Genomic DNA, 15,369 nt, shown 5'->3' with positions numbered 1-15,369 from the left:
GCCAGCCTCTGCTTCAGGCGGGGCGCGTGCCCTGGTTTGACAGGTACTGCTTTTCCTTCCAGATGTTTGTGTCACGGCTCACCGCGTATTTCAGGAGAAAGTGTGTAGCTGCCACAGACGACCGTGTCCAGAAGATGAATGAAGTCCTCACCTACATTAAATTTATTAAAATGTATGCCTGGGTCAAAGCATTTTCTCAGAGTGTTCAAAGTGAGTGTAAAGATCTCCCTGTGCATAAATAGAGGGATTTCAGATTCTGTGGGTCTGCTCATCCATGTACTTTGCTTCCTGAGCACATTAGAAACTAGACTTCTGATGTCTAGTATCTCCATATAGAATCTTCTAAGTTTTAAGAGATCTTAGGGATTTGAGCCTGGGAAACTGATTTTTCCCCAAGATGTCATGGCCAGCTAGGATACTAGGTACAAATGTAGCTATAATACTCCTTCTCTTACCCAGGACTGATTTTTGGCCTGGCTGAGAAGCTTTTGCAGAAGCCAAGGTCATGTCGATTGCCAAGAGCTCTTAAGGCTTCTCTGTTCTGTGGTGCATAGGGGCCAGAGCTGTGTGACCCCGAGGGGTGACCTGGGCTTCAGGATGCCTGGACTCTGTGCGTACCTCTGTTACTTACTAGGGGCTTGTTTTGTTATCTTTTAAAAGGATTGGTACAGGGTTCTTGAGGCCAGCTCCACTCATATGTCGGAGTCCAGTACAGGCATAGCATGTGAAGGATGTGCGCAGTACAAGCCTGTTGAGATGGTTAGTGTGACACTGGCGTTCAAGCATGTCTGAACATGAGTGGGAAGGCTGGGCCTTAGAAAGAGTGGCATGAAGCAGTTTAAAGTCACCTCAGACTTAAAAAAAGAATATATATATATAACTTTAATTTCAGTAAAAAAAAAAAAAAATATGGGCTATTAATGGTCTTAATGACATAGTAACTGACTATAAACACTGTAACCAGTTAGTAGCTTTTTTGTTTGTTTGTTTGTTTGTTTGAGACAGGGTTTCTCTGTGTAGCTTTGGTGCCTGTCCTGGATCTCTCTCTGTAGACCAGGCTGGCCTCGAACTCATAGAGATCCGCCTGCCTCTGCCTCCCAAGTGCTGGGATTAAAGGCATGTGTTACCACCACCCAGCTCCAGTTAATAGCATTTTAAGTAGAATAAAAAATAGCCTATTGACACCAAGGCAGCTGGTTTGGTTTCATTGATAAAGCCTCCAGGAGCTTTTCTGGTCTCTGATTTTGTAAAGTTGTTAAGCATCCCAGAGCAAATAGTAAGTAGTATCCAGGTAAGCCAAGAAAGCTGCTGGTGTAGATCAAGTCAAGTGTTTGCTTCATGGAGACCCAGTAGGCCGAGCCGACCAGAGGGCAGTGGACCAGTGCACTAATGGAGCTGCTTTCTTAGACCCCTGTGACTCAGTCCATTCACACCTCAGCTGTAATGATGGAATGGATAACTCAGGGTTGAGGCTGTGTCGTGCTTGCCTCACACACATGGTCCTGGGTGAACCTGCAGAGCTGACAGGAAAAAAGCATCATTATTTTTGCATCATAGGTATTGGAGGGTCACTTTCAAAGCTGCGTGTATCCTAGCATCATGGTCCTTGGGAGGCTGGGGAAGAAAGCCTTCATTTCAGGATAGCGTAGGCTATCTTTGAAAAAAGTTGCAGTTGAAACCTGACACTTGTTTGCTGGTGGACCAGCAGTCCCCCGAGTGTGTTCTGACTTGTTTTTCCACAGGGGTCCGAGAGGAGGAGCGCCGGATATTGGAAAAGGCGGGCTACTTTCAGAGCATCACTGTCGGAGTGGCTCCCATTGTGGTGGTGATTGCCAGCGTCGTGACGTTCTCTGTCCACATGAGCCTGGGCTTCCACCTGACCGCTGCGCAGGTGAGGGGACACGTGGACAGGCCTTCTGCTCCTGCTGCTGCTTCAGTTGGGACTGCTACCAAGAATTCCGCAGTTCTTCATTCATGTCTTTAAGTTGAGGAGTGGGAGGATAAGGAGCTACCCCTTACACAGAAATAATTTGGCTTATTCTCAGTCAGCTTGGTTTGGGTTCAGTTTTGGAATTTCATGTTTATTAGGAATGTTAGATGAAAGTCTCATTGAAAACAGAACAGAAACCCTACCCTTAATATAAAGATGTGGGCGTGAGAAATGGCTTAGAGGTTAAGAGTGTGTACTGCTCTAGCAGAGGACTGGAGTTCAGTTCCCAGCACCCACAATGGCTGTTTACAACCATGTGTAACTCCAGTTCCAGGAGCTCTGACACCCAATTCATGTGCACATACTCATACACATAATTAAAAAAGAGAACTTTAAAATATGCAATTGAGGCTGTGTAATGGCTCAGTGGGTATAGGCACTTGCCACCAAGCCTAATGACCTGAGTCTGGTCACTGGAACCCCATGGGGGAAGGGGAGAACTGACTCCTGTAAGCTGTCCTCTGACCTCCACACACACTCCACACATGAACGCATCTACCCAGAAAACAAGTTATTTTAGTGTAACCGAAGTTCCAGCCTTCCTGCCTCCTGCCTTGTCTAATGTATAACTTACGAGGCTCGCTCTCACCTCTTTTTGTATTTTAAGGCCTTCACAGTGGTGACTGTCTTCAATTCCATGACTTTTGCTTTAAAAGTGACACCATTCTCTGTGAAGTCCCTCTCTGAAGCATCGGTTGCTGTCGACAGATTTAAGGTAAGTGGTTCCTGTCCCTCTCCCATCCCAGGAGCTGTCCTCGGCGCGGTTCACTGCGTCCTGTATCCCAGGAGTCCACATAGGCCAGCTGCACTTGACCCTGGTTTGCCTTAGGAGCCAGTAGACACAACTGAATTAAGGGACAAGAGTATGCCCTTTAAAATTAACGTGAGTTTTTCTCTCTCCTGATTGGCCTGGTTCTGGGCAGTGCTCCTTTCCAGAGGGAACCCTCCTGCCAGGTCCAACATGGATATATATTGTCATTTCCTCAGCCTTTAAGTGGCTTAAGCGTCGACCAGCACAGCCAGGTGGCTGTCGGGTCCCCGTCCCTCCTCATTCCTGCTGCCACTTCGATTGGTTGCCATGTTGAGTCCTTTTGATATTTCTTTTTCCTACCCAGTGATTGCCACTACATGAGGCAGGGAATGCAGTGACATGGAGATAGTCATAAAGCTAGATCATGTTGAGAAGTACAGTTAAGTAAGTATCAGCTCTTTTCCTTGTGTGGTTAGTTGATCGGACCTTTTTGTGTTCTTTGTACCTTCCAAATAATGCAACCGGGTAACACCAGGGAATAATGCAACCGTGTAACACAAGAGGGAGCTACCTGGGAGGGTGGAGGGAAGTCGGTATCGATTTGAAAGTGGTTCACACTTAATTACTAAAAACAGAGAAGCACTGTGCACCTGGAACTCACTAACAGAACCTCACTCCTGATGGTCTTCCTTGACTAGTGAGGTGAATCAGGAGCGTTGAAGCTCCAGGGCTTGAAGGCTGACTGTCACTACTGTCACTACCTTAAGAGGCTCAGGGAAAACAGTGGGTGTCCCTCTAAAGGATAGAGAGTAGTTTGTTGGAATTTGTTGCAGTTGCTTCCTTTCATAGATCATCAGGTGACTTGTGTTGGGTCAGGTTCCTCCCAAGTGTCTCCCTTCCTCTGTGCGGCCGCAACACCCCCCCCCCCCCCCCCCCCCCCCCCCCCCCCCCCCCCCCCCACCCCCCCCCCCCCGGCAGCTCCATGCAAGAGCCAGAGTCACGGAACATTGATCTCATGACAGTCAGGCTTTGATTCACTGAGGCCACGATATCCAGTCAGGGAAGAGACTGAATATTCTGACTGTTTGTTTCTATATCCTTGGTAGTGGATGGATTTTGTTGAATTTTGAATAAAAAATAAGGACAAAAAGTAGTTTCATGACCCTTTTGTTTTTGAAGTTTCTCCTCTTAAGTGAGAGCATGTCTTATCAGGTGGCGTAGGCATATTTATACTGGAGAAGGGTGTTTTTGTGTCACTGTGTGGTCCAGTAGCCGGCAGTTCTGTGAGCACCACCACCTTATGACTGGAATCTTCTGATGAGCAAAGGGAACGGGTTTTCCTCCTTGGTTTGTAGAGAGCTCACTCACAGTACTCCTGCCTCAGCCTCCCAGGTGTTGAGGTGACTGATGGGCTAGAAAATGGCGTCAGTGGTTAGCACCCTCGTGGAGAGTGAGGTTGGTAGTTTCTGTGCTGTGAAACTGCTGTGTACACCTCAGCTTTCAGGTGTTGAGGCCCTTGTCAGGGCTGTGGGAAGCGGGATGGAAGGGCAGGGAAGGCTGTGTACAGGCACCAGCATCTCTCTTAACCTTTATAGAGGCCTGTCTTCATCCCTGGCTCTTCAGGGAAGGAAATGGTGGGCATTCTATCCACATGTGGTTTTGCTCTGTGAAGATGTCAGAATAGTTGATGTCAATCTCAGCCCAGTTTCTGGGAGGGCTCTGGATATGCGAATTCCACAGCTGTTCACAGACAGGGGGTGTCCCCTAAGCTCTGGCCACAGTGAAGGTTCTCTGGGAAATGTGGAAAGTTGGCAGTTGGGATGGTTAGGACACATGGAGGTTTACAGGAAGACTGTGATCCCAGCTCTCAAAGGTGGTGGCAGGAGGGTCAGGCTCAGGGTCATCCTCAGGTGCTTGAGGCCAGCTTGGGCTACATGAGACTCTTCCTTTTTTTTTTTTTTTTTTTAAGATTTATTTACTTTTAATTATTTTATTTTTGAAATTATAATTACATAATTTCCCCCATTCCTTCCCTTCTTCCAAACTCTCACATATATCCTTTGTTGCTCGCTTTCAAATTTATGACCTATTCTCTTCATTAATTGTTGTCATATACATATATGTATATCTGTATGTATGTGTATGCTACATACATGAATACAACCTGCTCAGTCTGTATAATGTTACTTATGTGTGTTTTTGCTGACCATTTGGTACTGGATAGCCAGTTGGGATGCTCTTTCCTGGGGAGGACTATTACTCGGCTCTTAGAATCCTTAGTTGCCTATGGTTCTTTGTGTAGGGTTGGGGCCTCATGGGCTCCCCGACCCTCATCCGTGTTAGCCTGTCTACTGCTGTCCTTGTTCAGTTCAGTGAGACCCTTGCTTCACCCTTCTCCTTAAAAGCAGATACTGGGATCCAGGAGAAAGGGGAAGATTACCTATTCCATTTCATAGTGCTTGCAGACTTTAAGTTGGGGTATTTAGTGATTTAGCAGAGTCCTCATCCTGCAGGCCATCTTCTCTCTAAAGATCTTCTAATGTTTTAAATTAATTTTTACAAACCATTTTGAAAATCCCTCTGTGATGGCGTTCTGTAACAATTCCTGATTTGTAACAAAGGATATATACGAGAGAGGGAGGGGTCTAGGTATAACTAAAGTCAGAACTTGAGATCTAACTTCAGACATGCTTCCTTGTCAATGTTCCATTTCCTTCCCTGTGAGATAACTTAGTAGGAACAGCAAGAAGAGTCTTCTTCTCCTCCCACAGAGCGGTTCTCAGGGAGGCACCTTCTCTTCTGCGCAGACCCCTAGCTTAGACCTTCTCGTCCAAGCCCAGCAGTTAAGCTGGTGCAATCTCAGTGCCAGGCCATGGTGAGGGCAGGATGCAGGCCTGAGCTCTACAGAAGTTGTCTGGAAGGACAGTGGTGTTTAAAGGGTCAGCAGACCCCTTGGTTTCCTAGCCATTATTCAGGAACCTACAGTGATTGTATGAGGGACTCCATATCCCCATTAGTTATTCAGTGTCCTTTGGTCCACATGAGGCTAGCAGAAAAAGCAGGGGTACCTCAGTGTGTCACGTAGCTTAGAGGGGTGGGTCAGCGGACGAGGCCCTGAGACCCCTTGTCAGTCCTGAGGTCAGGCCACACTAATGAGCTACCTTTTGCTCTTCAGCTTTCTTCCACTGTATAGCTGATGTGTTTTGCTACGTGAGTGTACGCCATAAGCTTGTCTCCCTGGTCTTGATCCAGTGTCTCATCTTTGCACCCCTCTCACAACTTCTGTCAGAGCTTGTTTCTAATGGAAGAGGTGCACATGATAAAGAACAAACCGGCCAGTCCTCACATCAAGATAGAGATGAGAAATGCCACCTTGGCATGGGACTCCTCCCACTCCAGCATACAGAACTCGCCCGAGCTGACCCCCAAAATGAAAAAAGACAAGAGGGCTGCCAGGGGCAAGAAAGAGAAGTCGAGGCAGCTGCAGCACACTGAGCACCAGGCGGTGCTGGCCGAGCAGAAAGGACACCTCCTTCTAGACAGTGACGAGCGGCCCAGTCCGGAAGAGGAAGAAGGCAAGCAAATCCACACAGGGAGCCCGCGCCTGCAGAGGACACTGTACAGCATTGACTTGGAGATCGAAGAGGTGAGCTACATGTCTGTACTCACCCCGAGTCTGCAGGGCCCTCCCTGCCTCTGTGCCCCCGCCCCCCCCCCCTCTGTACCCCATCTCCTGCATCAACCCCCTCTGCTAAGCAGAGTACTCTGACTGTGAATGGTTTTGCATCAAGAGCAGATAGTGAGCAACAGAATAACTGATGGTCTCATGAGATGCTCATTTTCCTAACAAGGAGCTGTGCGCTCAGGTGGATTTTCCAAGACCCTGCTCTGTGCTGGCTGCTGGCTGCTGTATGTGAGCTGTTCCCATGACGGCCTTTGCTGTACTGTGGGTTCCTGTGGCCACCAGGTTGTGCATCACAGAGAATTTGGCAAATAGGGGTGTTCTCAGTGTGGCCTTGTTTGTTTTTAAGGTTTGCATGTTTGTAGGTGTGTACACGTGAGCACAGTAGTTGTGAGCCACCTGAAGTGGGTGCTGAGCACAGAACTCGGGTGGGTCCTCTGGAAAAGCTGCAGATGCTCTTCACCACTCAGCCACATCTCCAGCCTCCTCACTGTTGCTCTTGACAACTCTATTGTGATTTTTTTTTTTTAATATAAGTGAAGGATGAAGCATATAATCAAGCTCAGCTAGTACAGACCTGGACTCTCAGAGTATGACCGGAACATTGATTTCTGGTTGAGGGCTTAATTAAGATTCATCAGGACTGTGACTGCAAACTAGCCCCAAGTTTAGAGGGCTGTATCACCTGGGGGCCCCAGATGGACATTCGTCCATTCATTCAATAGCCTTTTTCTTTTAAGTGCCAATTTTACACCAAGTATTGCTGAAGGATTGGGAATACAACAGGAAAAGCTGCACAGCTCCCTCTGGAGTTTACATCCTAGTGGACAGACTCAAGCCAGCAACAGAGGAGGCTGTGATAAGGACCGTGCAAAGGATGGTAGAGGAGCAGGCACAGGGACTGTTGTGCTTTGCATTTCCAACAGGTTTCCTTAGGAGAGACTCTGAAGAATGCTTTAGCTGGGTATGGTAGTACATGCCAGTAGTCCCAGCTTTGGACGCTGAGGTAAAATCACTATGAGTTTGAGACCAGCCTGACACATGATGATACCCTGTCTAAAAAGGTGATGGGAGTGGGCATAGCGGAAGCATGGAGGCCCCCATCTGGAGTGTGCTGGTTGCTGGAGCAGGAGGAGTCTGGGAGATGATAGCAGGCCTGAGGATGGAGAGCAGTGGGGCTGGAGCCTCCCATGACACTCTGACACCTCCCTCAGAGTGAGACAGGAAGGTGGTGGAGGATTAGCCACAGTGGCTGTGACTTAGGCATGCCCTGCTGGGTGGGTCCAGAAGAGCGTGCAAAGAGACTACAAGGAAGGGAACAGAGAGCCCTAAGGGGCTGCTCCCGGAGTGCAGGAGACAGGTGAGAGCCTCTAGCTGAGGTGGTGAGGAGGGCATGTCTGCGAGGCTGGAAGGAGGCCCCGGAGTGGAAAGATAACATCATCAGCCAGACTAGAGGTGCCTCGGGCAGAGCCAGAGGCGGACTAAGGAGTCGCCAGAACACTTCCTGCTTTCAGCAGGCCTGAGCAAGACAGTCCTTGGTGATCACCTGAAACTATCAGTGTAGTTTATCACTTACAGGTCATTGTCTGTTTCACTCTTAGCAGCAAGCTTCTTATTTGATAACTGACTGATTGCTGGGGCAGTTCCCCTGGATCACCAGTCAGCTCTTTTAGATTATGACTTCCCATACTCATCTGAAATTTACTCTTCTGTTTTGTAATGTAATACTCGAATAAGCAAGTCACTAACCTTCCTCCAGTGCTTAGAGCCCAGTGAGGGCCACAGAGACACAGTGTTGCTTTGGAACATTGGGGCACACATTAGCAGTGTGGGTAGAGTTGACATTCTAGTCATATACTGCCCGGTCCTCTCTCCTTCTCTTAGGGACTTGATCACCGTCACACAGGACTGCCAAACAAGGAGCTCTCTTTAAAAGTCAACTATTACTGGGCGGTGGTGGTGCATGCTTTAATCCCACACTCCAGAGGCAGAGGCAGGCAGATCTCTGTGAGTTTGAAGCTAGCCTGGTCTATAGACCAGAATGGCAAGGTCTATAGAGATGGGCTCAGTGGTCAAGAGCACCAGCTACCCTTTCAGAGGACCTGGGTTCAATGCCCAGCAACCATAGCTAAATCCCCAACCCATTGTTATTGTTTCTTAAACAATATATAGCAGTTGTTTCCATTGTGTTATATGTATCATATGTAATCTGGAGATGATTTAAAGGTGCAAGAAGGGTGTGTGCAAGCCATATGCATATAGGCACACATGGGGTATCTAGGCATGCAGACCTTGGGCATCTACAGACTGTGGGATCCCTTGGGGGTCTTAGCACTGGTTGTCTGAGGAAACTACCTAGAAGCTCACAGGCTTTCTTCTCCACTTTTCCAGGGAATTGATAGCATACATATTCCTCGTGTTTTTAAAAAATGTATTACAGAAGAGCTTGATATATAAAAATACCGTATTTTGAGCCAGGTGTGGTGGCGCACACCTTTAGTCCCAGCGCTCAGGAGGCAGAGGCAGGTGAAGCTTTGAGTTTGAGGCCAGCCTGGTCTACAGATTAAGTTCTAGGACAGCCAGAGCTACAGAGAAACCCTGCCTTGGAAAAACAAAGTAAAACAAACAAATGAATGAATAAAGCAATGAATCAAAATTATATTTTAATGGGATATAATACATGTAGTTCTTACTGAACATAAATTATGGAGAATAATTACAATAGAATAATTTTAAAGAGTCCTGCCTTGGGAAAACAACAATTAAAAAACAAAAAACTTCAGTTACTTAGACTTTTGGTGAAAGGCTAAGACTTTCTAAAGGTGACTGGTGTACCATGATGTGTGTGGCAGTTAATCTTCCCAAGGGCTTCGCTGCCCCGGGATTGATGGCTGGCTGGACGAGTGGGGCGAGTGGCTGGCCGTCCCTTGATGTCCCTCTCTGTGCTCTGTCCAGGGCAAACTGGTTGGAATCTGTGGCAGTGTGGGAAGCGGAAAGACCTCTCTCGTTTCAGCCATCTTAGGCCAGGTAAGAGTTTTATTTCCTACTTCTTTCTTGGGCTCTGCTTAGCAGACATCTCAGGAAAAACAAACTCAACTGCTGAAGAGTCAGTAGCAGTGGAGACAAGGAGACAGTGGTCTATGCTGTGTCCCTATTTTGCCACATTTGTCAGCCTCGTGATGGGAACACGAGGGTCCAATTAATACCTGATGAGTGGCTAAGAGATGTGGCACCTGGCATCCTTTGTTCCCTGTGCCTTTTCTTATTGTGGAAGCAGCTGTAGGGTGCTGTGGGTGTGCTGGGATCAGAAGCAGCAGAGAGGAGAGATGGCCAAGCTCCGCCCGCTGCAGCAGAGTGTTTATGTGAGCCGCCAGGATTCGATTCAGAAGCCCGCTCCCCCTTGACCCTCTGTCTGAACTCTGCGATTGTTCCTCCTTCGGGGAGTTCATGCCCAGAGAGAGGCTCAGTCATCTAGGCACACAAGTACATCATGAGACAGCTAGTGAAAAATGTAGAGAGGCCATGCAGGTGCCCTGAGCACTGAGGGTGGGGGAAAAAGGGAGGCTAGGTTCTCTGAGTGTGTGGAATCCAATATTCAGAGAAAACCAGGTACCTGCGTGCCTTTAAAGATTTAACCAGCTTACTTCGACGCAGATGAGGATAGGCATGCGGTTGTTACTGCTGCCTCCTGACAGGTGAGGTCTTCTGAAACAGTCATCTATGTGGAAGACAGTGAGACCTCTATATTGGGGACAATTCCTTGTCTTATGTGGTACCAACCATCATAGTGAGCTGTGGTCCTCCTAGAGCACGGGACTGTGTCCTGTTTTATTATATACTCTGGTCCTTGGGCCCAGCTATGGGTCTTAGTAAAAAGGAAAAAGCGTGATAGGTGGTTTCTCATAATCAGCCAGATTTGAGGACCTGTGATAAGGCTGGGGCTCATGGGAGAAGGAAAGGTCATTTTCAAAGTGCTACCTAACACTCGCAAGATGCTGTGTTTTCGGGGTGCTGGCAGTGGATAAGCTTAAGTGGATAAGTGTCTCTTAGCTGACAGTTGCTGCGAGCAGCCAGGAGGAGATGATTTCCTAACATTTTTGTGCATAGCAAATTGCTTGTCAGTTTGTAGACAGGTATGCCTGCATGCGCACACTACATGTGATGGTGTTCACCAGGACAAGCTTATTTGTCAGATACTCCATGCACTGATTATTGAGACAGCTTCACAGCTTCAGCATCCTTAACTCAAAACAGAAGTCTACTGTTGGTATCAAAAGGAACCATGTTAAAACTGCTGAATCCATTCATATCAAGCTGTGATAGAAAACACATCAAAGCCATGACTCATCATGTAGCCTCTTCATGTTGGAAGGAAGATTCATAATCATTATTTGGACGCTGTTCACATCAGTTGATATCTAACCTGGAATTCTCTTTCCTCTCTGGCCCTCACTTCACAGAAGGAGCTGGTCTAGTCAACAACTTGGATGAATCATATAGATAAGTTGGCCACCTTCACCTTGAGGTGGGCTCTAGTTGTAAATTTTTATGACACCCTGCCCAGGAAACTTTGAAAAAGGGCCTTCTTGCTTATGTTAGTCAGGGTTCTCTAGAGGAACAGAACTGATAGAATGAATATGTATGTATATATATTCAGAATATATATACATATGTATTATGTATTTATGAATATAAACGAGATTTGTTGGAATGGCTTACAGGCTGTGTTCCTTTTGGCTGTCTCCCAGTGAAATGTCAAGAATCCAGGAGTTGTTCATTTCACCAGGCTGGATGTCTCAGTGGTCTTCATGTACATTAGAATCCTGAAGTGGGTTTTAATCCAGCAAAGTAATGCCTCAGCAGCAGGATCAATGAGCTTGCTAACAGTGAGGGCCAGCAGGCAAAATGTGAAAGTTTCCTTACTCCATGTCCTTTTACATGGGCTACCTCCAGAAGGTGGAGGGCAGACCTAGGGTGGGTCTCCAGCCCTCAAGTGATCCAGATACAGAGCGAGTCTCTCCACATCAAATGATCCAGTCAAGAATCCCTCCCAGCTGCTTGGGTTCTGGTTGATTCCAATGCAGTCGAGCTTACAACCAATGTTACCCACTGCAAGTCCACCCCACATCAGCCCGACACAGGCACACCTCCTCATGTCATCCTTACTTGCCACAGAAAAACCAATAACTAGGTCATAATTTTGATTCCATGCTGTAACTATCCCATGGACAACCTCCAAGTATAGATTCTAAAATAGGTGGCAATATCCTTTGAGGAATGCTTGGTTGTTTAGTATCTCATAACATAGTATGATAACTGTTGATGCTATCTCAGTCAATGTTACATTACATGATGAAGAAATAAAACAAATATCCTTTAATGTAGATGTATACATGCATTAATACATTCTTTTTGGTTTTTCGAGACAGGGTTTCTCTGTAGCTTTGGAGGCTGTCCTGGAACTCGCTCTGTAGACCAGGCTGGCCTCGAACTCACAGAGATTCACCTGCCTCTGTCTCCTGAGTGCTGGAATTATAGGCGTGTGTCACTACTGCCCAGCCACTAATACATTCTTAATGAGATAGAAACACTTATGTCAATTATAGTCTAAGTTTTAGCAGCTGGTCATGTGGCCTTGGATAGTCGTTATGACTACCTTCTCTACTACCTGTTCTCTACTTCCTGCACCCCAGACAGCACTGCAACAGGTCTTGACTTCCTGGAGGACTGACCCACACCTTCATTTCTGAAAGGTCTGTGCCCTTTGTCATCCTGCCTGGATTGGGCTGTGGTTTCCCATTGATTTTAAACATGGGACATGGTAACAAGAGACACCCTAAAGGATCTTTTATACTCTGGACATAATCCTCTTTGCCTCCATTGTGAAGAGGCAATCCAGTTTCCTTCTGGTAATCAGGACCAATCATTCCTCCTAACACCTTTAATCCTTTGGTGGCCTATTGGCTTACGGGTGCCAGAAGTACATAGTGACTGGGGGCAGGGGAGTCTGAGCATCCAGTCCAATAGAATGTTTATTGTGTCTCCAGGCAGGAACACTCATCCATCTGGAACCAAAATTTCCAGGCCACCAGAACTGAAGGCCTCGGAAACAGAATCAGAAATTTACTTAGTGGGTCACTAGGCATGATGGGTGGAACCACTCCCTTTTCAGCCCCGTGATTCCTGGTCCTATGAATCCTGGTTGCAGGGAAATCGTACCATAGGTTGGATGCCGATTCAAAGTTTCTACCTGCTTCTAGAGAACCTTATCCAGGTCCTCAGCCTCTTGCCACCTAATTGGTGCTGTGTCTTCAGAAGGCCATTTGACCCTTCTGTCGGGACAGCTGCTTTAGGATGGTAGGGAGCATGGTAACACCAATCGATTCCATGAACTGGGCCCACTACCCTACTTCTGGCTATGGAGTGAGTTTCTCCATCAGAAATGAGGCTGTGTGGGATACTGTGATGGTAGACAGGCATTGTGTCATCCATGGATAGTGGTTTTGGCAGAGCATTATGTGCAGGAAAGGCACATACAGCCAGGGTAAGTTTCTGTTCTGTTAATGACAAAGTGTTGCCCTTTCCTCAAAGAAAGAGGTCCAGTGTAGTCAAACAGCTACCAGGTCCCTGGCTGGTCACCCCAGGGAATGGGGCCATATTAGGGGTGCTCAGTGTTGGTCTCTCTTGCTGGCAGATCTGGTATTCACCTGCAGCTGTAGGCAGGTCAGCCTTGCTAGGTGGAAATTCATGATGTTCAGCCTATGCATAGTAAGTTCTGTTACTGGGAAGAGACACCATGACAAAGATAACAGCTCTTATAAAAGAAAACATTTAATTGGAGGAGAGACACCTCCTCCAAGAAGGTCACACCTCCTAATCCTTCCCAAACAGTTCCATCAACTAGGGACCAAGTATTCACACATATGAGCCTATGGGGGCCATTCCCATTCAAACCACCACATATAGCCTCTGTTGCTGCTGCTGTGACCACTTTGTTCATGGACCCAGTAGGCACTGACAGAGATGGCTGGCGAAAAGCTGACAGTTAACAGGACAGGTCATCCTATCACTTAATTATTGAACTCCTCCTCTGCTGATGTCATGTTTTGGTCAGCATTTACATAAGACATAAGTATCGTCTTTTTTTTCATTTGGAGAGATCTGTCCACATACTTCTTCCCCAGATATTTTTCTTAACATTTTCCAATTATGCTCTTTCCAAGTCCCTGACCAGCCAGCCAGCCCATTGGATATAGCTCATAGGTAGAAAATTAAACTTCTGGCCATTTCTCCTTCCAAACAAAATGTATAACCATGTGTTCTGCCTGAAGTCCTGTCTACAGTAAAGATTTCCCTTCACCGGAGTCTTTTGGGGTTGTTGGAGAAAGAGATGGTAATGCTGCAGCTGTCCACTTCTGAGTGGTAACTGCATAATGTGCAGACCCATCAATAAACCATCTTCTCTTCCTATGTCAGCCAGTCATAAGGCACAGCCAATGAGGCTTTAGGTGCATGCTTGGGAGCAGATAGCATTGTAACAGGAATAGAAACCAGAAGTAGTTGGGTAACTTCTTCATGTAACCCAGTTGTGCTCTTAGGACCCATTCAGGCCCAATCATGTATATTCCCCTTCCATTGGATAATGGATTGCTGCTGTGCGTGTCCTACTTCATAGCTTGGTGGGTCAGATAATAGCCTGTTCATAATGGAGCATAGTAATGTGGTAGTCCATTGTCAAATGTTCATTTCCCACTAAGGCCTTGTAGCAGGCCAACGACTGCCTCTCCAAGGGAGACAGTTACCTACAGGTGATAGTAGAGCCTTACTCCAAAATACCAAGGGGCTCCTCTGTGATTCACCTTCAGGGACCTCCCAAAGACTCTAAACAGCATCCCTGTCAGTCACTGACACCTCAGGTACCATCTGGTCTGTTGGACCATATGGTCCATGCAGTAGAGCAGCCTGCACAGCAGCCTGGACCCACTGAAGAGTCTTCTCCTGTTCCAGGCCCTACACAAAGCTAGCAGCTTACTGAGTCATTTGGTATATGGGCCAGAGTAACATCCACGTGAGGAATGTGCTGTCTCCAAATCCAAATAGGTCCACTCTCTTAGTTACTTTTCTGTTTCTGTGAAGAGACATCATGACCCAGACAACTCACAGAAGACAATTTATTGGGGTTCACAATAGTTTCAGAGGGTGAGTTCATGACCTTCATGGTAGGGAGCATGGTAGCAGGTGGGCAGGCATGGTGGTGGAGCAGTAGCTGAGAGCTTATGTCCTGATCTACAAACATGAGGCAGAGAGAGCTAACTGGGAATGTCGTGGGCCTTTGAAGCCCCAAAGCCTGCCTCCAGTGACTCTCCACCTCCAACAACCTGCCTCCAGTGACTCCACCTCCAACAAGCCTGCCTCCAGTGACTCCACCTCCATCAAGTCCACACCTCCTATTTTTTCCCAAACAGTTTCACTAACTGGGAATCAAGTCTTCAAACATGTGGGCCTGTTGGGGTCATTCTCATCCAAAACATCACACCCACTAAACATTGTGCTTTTTTCTTGGTGGTTGGAGGAGCCAGGTGTAATAACCTTGTCCTTCACCCAGGAATGAATATCTCTGCATGCCCCACACCACTGTACTCTTAGAAGTTTCACTGAGGCAGAATGTAATTGGAAGTTTCTGTCCTGACAGCAACTCCCAAATACCCAGCAGCCACTTCCCAAATTACCACACAGAGGCTTATATTATAAATGCTTGGCCAGTAGCTCAGGCTTATTACTAACTAGCTCTTACACTTAAATCATCCCATAATTCTTATCTATGTTTAGCCACGTAGCTTGGTACCTTTTCTCAGTACTGCATTTTCATGTGAAGGATTAATTCCCCAAGCAGAGGTAGGAAGTACAGTACTGCAGAGGTAGAGGTGTATCCTCTGCTGAGGGTGG

At 47.0% G+C, this 15,369-nt stretch overlaps 1 protein-coding gene across 1 annotated transcript in view; it reads left to right on the top strand.

Moving 5' to 3' along the window:
- Abcc5 (ATP binding cassette subfamily C member 5) overlaps positions 1-6,024 on the top strand; it is a 35,710-nt gene extending 29,686 nt beyond the window's left edge. Inside the window, exons 8-11 of the mRNA XM_036203827.1 lie at positions 63-210; positions 1,743-1,891; positions 2,598-2,705; positions 5,917-6,024. Of these exons, the coding sequence (XP_036059720.1) occupies positions 63-210; positions 1,743-1,891; positions 2,598-2,705; positions 5,917-5,934 (423 nt within the window). The 3' untranslated portion in view covers positions 5,935-6,024. The remainder of the gene's footprint in view (positions 1-62; positions 211-1,742; positions 1,892-2,597; positions 2,706-5,916) is intronic.
- The last annotated feature ends 9,345 nt before the right edge of the window (positions 6,025-15,369 follow it).

Source organism: Onychomys torridus, chromosome 12, assembly GCF_903995425.1.
Source record: "Onychomys torridus chromosome 12, mOncTor1.1, whole genome shotgun sequence".
In the NCBI taxonomy this organism is placed as follows: Eukaryota; Metazoa; Chordata; class Mammalia; order Rodentia; family Cricetidae; genus Onychomys; species Onychomys torridus.
The sequence above is the reverse complement of the archived record's forward strand: the minus strand, read 5'-3'. Positions and strand labels throughout refer to the sequence as shown.